Source organism: Equus quagga, unplaced genomic scaffold (genome assembly GCF_021613505.1).
Source record: "Equus quagga isolate Etosha38 unplaced genomic scaffold, UCLA_HA_Equagga_1.0 52691_RagTag, whole genome shotgun sequence".
In the NCBI taxonomy this organism is placed as follows: Eukaryota; Metazoa; Chordata; class Mammalia; order Perissodactyla; family Equidae; genus Equus; species Equus quagga.
The window spans coordinates 14,802-26,333 of record NW_025800193.1 but is presented as its reverse complement, the minus strand read 5'-3'; the positions used below and the strand labels follow the sequence as shown (position 1 = coordinate 26,333).

At 35.0% G+C, this 11,532-nt stretch overlaps 1 protein-coding gene and 1 pseudogene across 1 annotated transcript; both read left to right on the top strand.

The window, feature by feature from the left end:
• Nucleotides 1–1,606: 1,606 nt before the first annotated feature.
• On the top strand, nt 1,607–2,548 carry LOC124233949 (olfactory receptor 5W2-like). The gene has a single exon (XM_046651240.1). The coding sequence runs from the start codon at nt 1,607–1,609 to the stop codon at nt 2,546–2,548; it is 942 nt and encodes a 313-aa protein (XP_046507196.1).
• Nucleotides 2,549–7,951: 5,403 nt separating this feature from the next.
• LOC124233947 (olfactory receptor-like protein OLF2) lies at nt 7,952–11,240 on the top strand (annotated as a pseudogene).
• The last annotated feature ends 292 nt before the right edge of the window (nt 11,241–11,532 follow it).

The following is an 11,532-nucleotide window of genomic DNA, read 5'->3' as shown; positions in this document are numbered from 1 at the left end:
TAAGCATGTTAGAAAAACAAGGAAGGTATGAAAAAATATGAAAAACTTTATTTTAATTATTTTTATCAATCTATTTTAAAAAGATACATATGTATAAACAAATAGATTGATTTTAATCATTTTTATAAATCTATTTAAAACATATATACAGGATAGCAGAGCTTACGATAATTTGCAAGCATGTTTGTGGAGGAAGTAGGACATTTTTAGTTTAGATTGTTTTTAATCTTTTATCTGTACTTCTATATGCTTTTAAAAATATTTTCATTTTTAGGGAAAATATTTGTTTAATGATGTTTCTACAGGGATAGATATTTTAATGAATGTGTTGCGAGTTTTTGGAGACTTGCACATTGATCACTAAATCAGTATGCAGATGTAGTTTTTCTGACCGTCATCTGTCTTCAACTCCACATTTCTTATATTCTCACAGAACAGAGGAGTAGTTCATGCATGACATTATACATAACATAATTGGTTTGAGTAAAATATAGCGGTGGGACATAGAATTCAGTTGGCCTCTCAAGGACCACTATCTCTTTTAAACCAAAGAGAAGCAGATTTCAGAGATACTCAAGAGAAATAGGAATCAAAGAAAACAATTAAACAATATTACAATTTCTAGGGATTGTGATGGGGGCACAGTTCAGACATGATTCTCTGAAAACATTAGAATTTGGACACATGAGTCCTTTTATCACCTGTCTTACAAATCTTATCTGATGCTGAATAGGTCAAGAGGATTCTAGTCAATTAGGGCAGAGCGATTTACACAGCAATCATACTCCCTTTCTTGCTTCTCTATCATCTGTGTTACCAGCATCCCTAGAGTAAGGTCCCAAACATTCTACATACTCTCCCCTGAGCCACAACAACTGTCAGAGGGAGCCTGTTTAGCCCTGGCGTATTTCTGTCTGTGCACTCTAGTGCAACACTCATGGAGACCCTTCCACCCTCTCCTCCAGCAACCACTGCCCTCCCTGCTTCAGAGGGTCCTGAAACTCAGACTCTCCTATTCCTTGTTTATTGAGAATAGATATGAGCTGAAGGGTTAATGGGGAAATGGGGACAAGTTATATCCATAGTTTTGCTGCTCCACAATTTTGAATGATGTCAGAAAAACAAAGGAAAATATTCATTACCTACACATCTCACTTAACTATGCTTCTCTATTACAGGAACTAACAGCATTGAAAACAGAGCAGTCTTGTCATAAGATCTGGGTTATCTGCGCCAACTAATTGTGAAAACTATTGCCTTGACTCTGAGGACATAAATTTCTTATCTATAAGACAGAAGTAGCAAAGATTATCATAAATATGACATGGGTTCACATGGAAATAGAATGATTTAATTTAGGTTAAAGTGCACTACAAACTCTGTACAGTGTTGTACAAATGAAAGTGGGATATTGTCATTATCATTTTATATTAAACTGGTTATATTTCTGGGAGAGTCAGTTTCCCTAAAGCAGGCTTAACATTGTTTATCTTTTTCTAATAAGTGTAAAATAGAAAGGACCAGCAGTTTAACAATTAAAATAGTAAGATGATGTTATCCTCCACTTCTATTTCATTCTTTCAAAACCAGGGATTTCCAGACCGGAATGATGGTTGTTGAGAACTGCACCGTGATTACTGACTTCATTTTCCTAGGACTTTCTGACAGGCAGGATGTGCAGCAGGGTCTCTTTGTACTCTTTCTGCTGGTTTATGGCATAACTGTGATTGCCAATCTAGGGATGATCCTGCTGATCAAAATGGACTCCAGTCTCCACATACCCATGTATTATTTCTTGAGCAATCTGTCTTTCTGTGATGTCTGCTACTCCACCACTGTTTCTCCAAAGATGTTGGTTGATTTCTTATCTGAGCAAAAGAGGATTCCATATAGTTTCTGTGCCATCCAGATGTATTTTTGGGGTGTCTTTGCGGATGTGGAATGTCTTATGTTGGCTGTCATGGCATATGACCGTTATGTAGCTATTTGCAATCCACTTCTTTATACAATCGCGATGTCCAGGAGAGTCTGTACCCAGCTAGTGTCCATTGTGTACATTGAAGGTTTGATTGATTCCACAGTCTTCACCTGTTGCATATTTCAGCTGTCATTCTGCAATTCCAATATCATCAATCACTTTTTCTGTGATATCCCACCCTTACTAGCCCTGTCCACCTCAGATACAACCGTCAATGAAATAGTGTTGTTCACTTTCAGTACCTGTGTCGTAGGTTGCAGCATTGTCACTGTCCTCCTCTCCTACATCTACATAATAACTACCATCCTTAGAATGAACTCAGCCGAGGGAAGATACAAAGCCTTCTCTACATGTGCCTCCCACCTGACTGCTGTGGCTGTATTTCATGGCACACTCCTCTTTATGTATGTGCGACCCAGCTCGAGTTACTCTATGGACACGGATAAAATGGCCTCCGTTTTCTACACAGTTGTCATCCCTATGTTAAATCCACTGATCTACAGCTTAAGGAATAAGGATGTGAAAGGTGCCTTGAAAAAAGCAATTAGCACTAAATTATCTCCTGGGTGAAACTGTGTTTTCACCCAAAAGTATTTATTTAAAGATTTTGAGACCTAAGTTTAGGTACTTTGCCATGAGTTCCTGTAGTCTCATCAATACACATTCTAGATATCATTTATGATTTATCATTGTGCCTAAATTGAGTGTACGGAGCCTTCCTTATTGATCTTAATTTTCTCTCCAACCTCGTTAAGAGTAGTAATAGGATCAGCTTATTTTGCTAAAAGGGTTTTTTATACCTCCATTCTCTGTTCGTAGGTATGTTCCAGTGAGATATCATGGGCAGAGCAGCCCTTCCCCCGATACCAATTCAACTTGCCTTCTAAGGTTTCTAGATTCCAATGCACATTTTTAAACAATGGGTTTAATAAACTTGCTTATTTGAAGGAAGTGCTTGTGGGTTAAATTAGGTTTATTTGCATATTTTCTTTGTGCTAGTGTCACCCTATAAATGTTCCATCATAACACTTGAAAGTGTATAAGCAGTAAATTAACAAATAAGAATGAATAAAAGACTACTATCCTAACTCAAAGTTCTTTAAATGCAAAGCTCTTGTCTGTCTTCTTCCCCAATATTTCTATTTTGAAATTTGCTGTGCTTGGTGAGAGGATTCCGTCCTAAAACATTTTTTGAATAAATAAATGAGTGTCCTCTGCAAAAGCTTAATCAAAATGATTCCTTTCGCTGATTAGTCTTTTCATATCATATCCTTCTCAGACATCCACCAACGAGTCATGGCAAATATCATTGTCCAAATATAATGCTATAAATCACTGTGTGTACTGTGTTAATATTATGGTCAAGTTTTATATCTTGACTCCTTTTATCCTTGCCACTGAATCCTTAAGCACAAGTATGACATAGCAAAGGTAGGTTTGGGTATATATCTACTAGAGAGAACAGATAGACATATGGTAGGGATAAGTTGTGTAACTACATTTGTTAGAATTAGAGCAGTGATAATGTTCAATAACCCAATAAATAGGAGATCCAGTGTTAAAGCCAGAGGTGTCAATTTTTAACCTCCCTGGACGTGTCTTTTTATAGAAACATGCTATGAACCAGCTAACAATGCAACTCTAAATCACCGTGGTATATAACACGCCACTCTTTCTTTCTATACCCATGTTACCCTTATGTAAAAGAAGGACTTCACCTCGGTTAGCTCTAAGGTCCTTTCCAACTGATGCAATCTGTCTTTATAAAATATGAATCTACTGCTGTGTAAACCCATCCAAGTATTGCAAACGTTTTGAAAAAAGAAAAAAAGATGAATCACTTTTTTTAATACAAAAGTTTTGTCACATCTAGGCTGTTTTAACCTGAAATAGTGGAGACAATGAATCCAGCCAGATAGTATGAATTTCAAAAGATCAAATACTTAAATATAACCCTTATAGTGGCATGTTGTTCAAATTCAGAGATTCATAGGCATTACATAGAAGTGGATATCCGACTTTATTGGTATTCAAGGAAATAAAAATAAATACCTAAATGTAGTATTGTGACTAAACCACAGATTGCTTAAAATAAAAACAATGGCAATATCACATATTAATGAAGATGTAGAAAGACTGTCAGTCTTACACATTTTGAGTAGAAATGGGAATTGGCATTTTATTTTGTAAAACTCTATGGTAGGGGGCCGGCCTGACGGCACAGAGGTTAAGTGTGCACCTTCCGCTTTGACAGTCCAGGGTTAGACAGTTCAGATCCTGGGTGCAGACATGGCACCACTTGCAACTCCATGCTGTGGTAGGCGTCTCACATATAAAGTAGAGGAAGATGGGCACAAATGTTAGCTCAGGGCCAGTCTTCCTTAGCAAAAAGAGGAGGATCTGCAGCAGTTAGCTCAGGGCTAACCTTCCTCACAAACAAAACAAAACAAAAACTGTATGGTAGTGTCTACTAAATCTAGACATATAAATGTCCTTGACCTCAAAACTCCATTCCTAGCTTTATTCCCAAGGGAAATGAATTAATCTGTTCACCCAAGATATGTACGATTATATTCACTATTGCCTTATTTACAACAGCATAAAAACTGAAAATAACACAAATTTTTATCAACACAATAGATCAAGAGTTGACGAACTTTTCCCAAAAGTGCTAAGTAGTGAATATTTTAGAGAGTGCAAGCCACAAACCCTTGTCATAATCATTCAGAATATTTCTTGTATGACAGAAAGAAAAAAATATCCACCATATATAAATAAGATAACATATCCCAAGTCCAATAAAAACTTTATGCACCGTACTTTGCTGACTCCTGTTCCAAATGAGGTAAGTAACTTTATGGTAACTTTATCCTCTGGCAAACTACCCAGCAGTGAGGATAAATGAAGTATCTCCACATGTAAAAACAAGGAGAAATCTCACTTCAATTCATTGAAGTGGACTTACTTTAGTCACATTATAAATATAGCTCAGAACATGGCTAATATCCCTGAGGGTTGTCATGTTGCACAATTTTAGGGGCCACAATTTTTTTTTTAATTTTCTATTTACTCCCTGGAATTGTGCAATGTAGCCACTTTCCATTTCATTTTCTTTTCACACATACACTAATAACCTTCAAGCGTTCAGTTGTAATAAATAAAACACAGTATTAGTCATTTTCTTTTCAAGTAGACTTTTGTCCGGTTAAAAAAATATATGTAATTTTTTTATAATATAAATGTGAAGTCATAATAGAGGTTTTATGGTGATACTGTATTTTGTGCATGTTTACAAATTTTAAAAGTAATCACTATGTATTCAATTATGGCCATAAGTGATGTTTGATTTGAATTCAGAATGCTTCTCTCTGATTTAAGTGAGAAGCATTAATATAGTCCTTCACTGATTTTTTTCCTGCTACATTTTAGCAAAAGTTTACTTTTAATTTACAGATAAACATGCTCACACATACTTGGGACACTATATGTATATACAGTGTTCCATAAGTGTGTCTGTGTGCTCGTGAACGTTTGTGTCTGTGTATGTGTGATATAGGACTGGCTGCAAACATTGCCCCTATAATTATTAAGCAGAATTGAAGTAATATTCTCTCAGTTACATATAGAACCATCGTACCAAAACTAATACAACCCAGTCTCCTTCCACCTCAATTCAACACGTGTCCATGCGGATAAAAACACATACCCACAAAAATGTACATAGGTTATATACATGTATGTACATACATGCATTTTGTTCCTGTTGGGTAAACAATGTAGCTTACAGACATTATTTTTCTTCTAATGACAAATGATAAAAATGCCATGCTATATACAAATAGATGTTGTAAGGACAACCCTTTATCTCTAACTCCTCTACAAGCTATTATTTTCCTACGTGAATATAACATGTCTCTGAACTGCTATTGTGGTATCACTCATTTTCTGTAGAGAATTAGTAAAATGATTGTTAAGAGATCTTAAATGCATCATCAATTCTTAATTATAAAAATGGCTTGTTTTTGCCTCACTAAACAGAGAAAACTATAAGATGAATCATGCTAATTCTAATACTTGTGAGTAAACCATTATTTAAAAATGAAGACAGGTGAAAGATCAGTGCATTTTTTTTTTCCATCTTCCAGTTCTAAAGATGATTAAAGGAATCCAGGTAGTCCAGCAAGCCACACCTATGCTCACTATTAGCACAATTTAGACTTGATTTTAGGTACTTATTTCTGGATGTGATAGCCTCTCATACTTCGGGTTTGAGATTTGTTCCTAAGCTTTTAATACTGGAAATTATCTTTTGGGTAATCTAGATCAATTATTTCTGCTAAGGAAACTTAGAAATAAAGAATTTGGATGGTGTTCTGATGAAATAAAGACAAAGAGATAGTTAAATAATTGAGTCCAGAAACAAGTTTTTTTTTTTTACAGAATATACATCTATCTATATATGTACATGCACACAGAGATATATGCATGAAAAAGTACATAAGAGTGAAAATAAATGCTTCCTGAAGTAAAGTTTCTCTCTGGTTATATTCTCTCTATGCTATTCTGGTTATCTTTTGCTATATAAACATTACCTGACTTAAAACAAGGATCATTGGGCAAGTATTCTGTTCTCATGTTAACTCAGGTCAAAATGAAGCATTCAGTTGAAAGCTGGGCTTTGGCTGTAGGGTCTATTATAACTGGCAGCAAGGTGTGAATGCCTAGAAAGATCAACTCAGCTGGCCCCCTTCCCTCTCCATGTAGTCTCAGAGACTGTCACATGGTTTATCCAGAAGGATAGATGGACTTCCAACATGAGCTCATGGCTTTTAGTGACTGTCATTTTAAAGGCTGGACTTGGAAGTGGCATATAGTACTTCCGCCTATTTCTATTGGTCAAAGCAGTTAAAGAACAGCAAAAATTCAACAGGATATGTAGGCACTGTGTTTGTAAAGAAACTGTGTAAAGATGTGCGTAGTCATCTTTAATCTGCCCAAATCATCAGCCCATTGTAGAACTATGAGATTTCTCATTCTAGATTCTTTTATTAAAAGATTTTTAACACTTTAAGTAAATACATCAGTATATGAGCAACCTTTTTATTCTTTGTTTTGCACAACTTAGAAAGTCACCAAATGAAGCAGTACTTGAACTTGAACAGCACACATATAAAAGGAAGAATGATAGGCATTTCAATCATTACTGTCTTTGTGAAAGTAGGATTAGTTTTGAGGCCTTCGGAAGTAGCCCAGTCATACCAGATTCCAAGATGGATAATTAAGGTTCAAGAAGTGTGGAGAATTCCACTGTTACTTCGTGGGGAGTTTTTGGAGAGTATACGAAATTCAAATTAACAAAAATTCTCAATTTCTTAAAGAACTAGTACAGATAATAGCAAATTAACTCTACTCTTGGAAAAACGATTATCTATGCAAAATTTTTTAAATGAATCATCCTTGTATATGTGAACTACATTAGTAGAAACATTTCCCAAAGCTAGTTTATTTCTATTCATACACCACCCTGCACTTCAAGTAACCCAAAATATTTAATAATCAATATTCAGTAAACAGCTACCTTTGCAAATTCTTGTTCTGGGGACTTTGGGAAATATAAAAAACTAAGCACTGAACTTATTTATAAAGCCTTAATTTTAATAGAGATTTTATGTGAATAAAATTAACATAATTCAAGAAAGTTTACTAAGTGTAAAGAACATGATAGAGTCATAAAACCAATGAAGTGTTGATGGATAACATGTACTTTGGGGATCGGAATAAGACAATGCTTGTGGAAGAAAGCGACCTTTATCATTTCCATTGACATGAATATTTAAGCATTATTACTCATAACAGCCCAAAAGTAGAAAGGACCTAAATGACCATTAACTGATGAACAGGTAGTGTGCTATATCCCTAAAATGAAATATTGTTCAGCTATGAAAAAGGAAATTCTGAAATATCCAAACATGGATGAACCTTGAAAACACTACGGTAAGTAAAAGAAGCCCAACGACACCACCAAAACCCCCACATATTGTATAGTGCCAAGATATGGGATATCTAGTATAGGCAACAGCACATAGTCAGAAAGTAGATTAGTGGATGTCAGGAGTTAGAGGAGGCAGCAAGGAGATGTGCGTGCTAATGAGTAGAAGTTACTTATTGGGGTGATGAAAAATGTTCTGGAATTAGATAGTGGTGATAGCTGCACAACTTTGTAAATATAGAAAAAAAAATGAAGTGCACACTAGCAAGGGATAAATTTTACAGTATATAAAATTATGTCTCAATAAAAATAGTACCATTGAAGAATAGTCATATTCCTATATGAGGTGGTAAAGGAGAATGTTTCAGAAATGGAAGAAATAAAATAAAAAATAGAAAGGATATGAAAATTACTAGGTAGGGAATGTTTTTGTATTTTATTGGATTACTGCTTTGACTAGAGACAGAGGGTGCAGATTCAGTATAAATGTGAAGCTCAACACAAAAGTTAATTTGCAGTTTTCTTCCTGTCAGATGAACATGTTGATAATAATGAAGAAATAAGCTTCAGTTTTTCTAAAGTTATTGCTAAACTCGCAGGGAAAAATGTAGAGAGGAAATATAATTAATCACATCTTAGCATATACTGAAGCCTGACGGTGGAAGCTCCAGAGATTTAAGTCCAAATGCTACCTGGTAAATAAAATGCCATCTGCCTACTTTTCAGCCACCAGTAGTGAGTACAGAAAGATTTGCTCATCTCAAGTAGGTTCCTGAGTCTCCAAATTCAAGAAATACAGGGGAAGATTGCTTACATTTGGAAAAAAAAGAAAAATTTGTAAGTAATTCATTTTATGCTTGATTACACAGTTTAGTAAACTCAGCAATCTAAGGTCAAAAAATTATATTGAATGGACTGAAATTATTAGTATCCACAAAATAGCATTTTAGTGATTTTATTTTAATCTAGGTTCACCGCAGTATCTTCTATCACTGGGGAGGCATATAAACGAATTTGTTTCTTTTCTTTTTTTTTTTTTTTTTGAGGAAGGTCAGCCCTGAGCTAACATCTGCTAGCAATCCTCTTGTATTTTTTGCTGAGGAAAACTGGCCCTGAGCTAACATCAGTGCCCATCTTCCTCTACTTTTTACATGTGGGACACCTACCATAGCATGGCTTGTCAAGTGGTGCCACGTCCACACCTGGGATCCTAACTGGCGAAACTCAGGCCGCCGAAGCAGAACCTGCCCACTTAACTGCAGTGCCACCGGACCAGCCCCCAAATTTAAGTTTCTTATGTTTTATTTCATAAATAATTTAAGTATGACATTACAAATATCTTTCTACAAGCTCAACTCCACATGAACCACATGCCATATTTACTTAAGTCTAAAAAAAATCCACCACTGACATTCCTATTCTCATATATTCAACAGAGACATATAATACATGAAAACACATGATGCCGTCACACATGTACACAACCACAAGGAAGAGAAGCCTATATATCTCAGAAACATTTATTATCCCTCATCCTATTTGCATTTTTAATGTAAAAGTCCTTTTAAAAACAAGGAGATGCAAATGTGTATGTTAAATTCTTTTGTTTTCACTTCTTTTCAGCACTTTTCTTTGAACTCCTCAAGAGACTCATCCTTTGGCATCAGACCCACTCCACAAATAGGTGATGAGGAATGGGATAAAACAATAATAAATTTCTGGAGGAAAGGTTTAATATTTATTTCATGTCTCACCAAATACTAAAGACAGCTTCGACTAAGACCAATAACATAAACATTTTCATTATTATTAGTGATGGTCATTATTTCTAGCACTAACACAAAGTTTTTTAAACCAATCATATTTTTTGAGGAACATAACAATGGTAGTAATTTTTTTGTGTCCACGTGAATATTTCCAACTTAGGAAATGCTTAGTCCTACATCTTACAGTGTGTTCTCTCTAACAACATTGTTGTCTCTTCCATAATATTTTGATTATACAATATCAATTCATCCAAATCTATTGCCAGAGATAATAAGTTAAAACTCAGAGATATAAAACTTATATAAAACCAGATACATCATGAATGACGTGTAGATTAGATAGAAGTTTTTCCATGTCTATTCCAATTTTTATTCTTCTTGTTATTATCAAATAGAGAGTAATGTCTCTTTAAAGACGGGATACATGGCTGAGTAATTTTCTGAGCACTAAAAGATAATTATAGAAAGAAATTGTGTTCTAACCCACCAATATTTTGTGGATGCCCAGAAAAGTTAAAATATATCTGTCATTTTCTTGTTCATTTTCTCATAAATTTTGAAAAGACAAAAAGAAACAGAGGAAATTTCTCCTCCTTGATTGGATTTGCTTATGTGGGAATTAACAGTACCCCTGGAATCAAAGTGACCCTATTTACCATGTTCCTAGTTGTTGATCTCATTAATCTTGTTGCAAAGCTCGGGAATACTATTTTAATTAGAATGGAATCCCAGCTTCACACATCAATGTATTTTTTCTCCTCACCCAACTTTCCTTCAGTAACTTACACTATTCTACAGTGATTGCACCCAGGATACTTGTAAGCTTTATTGCCAAGAAGTCAATTCCCTTCTATGGCTGTACTCAGCAATTCTTGATCTTCTGTACCTTTGCAGATTCTGAGTATCTACCGCTGGCAGTGATAGCCTTTGATCAATTTGAGGCCATTAGCAACTCCTTGCTCTAAACGGTCAACATGTCCAGCAGAGTGTGCTCTCTGTTTATAGCTGGGGTTTACATGGTGGGAATTATGGATGCTTCAATAAATACAATATTAACATTCCACTTATGTTTCTGTGGGTGAAATGATGTTAACCATTTCTTCTTTGTTGTCCCTCCTCTCCTATTGCTCTCTTGCTCAGATACACAGGTCAATGAGTTAGTATATTCACCAGTTTTTACTTCATTGAACTGATTACTGTTTCGGGGCTTTTTTTCTTGTCTTTTTGTATATCATCATTGTAGTGATAAAGATCCACTCTGCTGAAGGGAAGTTTAAAGCTTTCTCCACTTGTACGTCCCACTTAACTGCAGTGACAATTTGTCAGGGAACTCTGCTCTTCATGTATTCCCAGCCAAGTTCTTCTTACTCTGTAGATCAAGATAAAATGAACTCATTGATTCATGCTCTTGAGATTCTTATGTTAACCCCTCTGTTTTATAGTCTACACAACAAGGATGTAAAAGAGGCTCTGAACAAAATTTAAACATAAAAAGTGGTTCCATTGAAAAGTTAAATGTAAATATTTTCTCCAAAAATTACACTATAATACATGAAAATCAAAATTATTTTGCCTAATGTGTCACGATCCAATAAGTATTTATACTATCTTCCAGACGTACAAAAATTTGTCATTCCCTAAGTATGCGATGCTTCATTTTGTATCTTGAATTTATATTTGGTACTGCCTAATTGTGGAAAAGTTCTGAACTCTTATGTTGGCCAATTTTTATTCTTTCAATGTTTCATTTGTGAATTATTTGATTTTCTAAAAGTTATTGAATGTATTCTAAGTATATG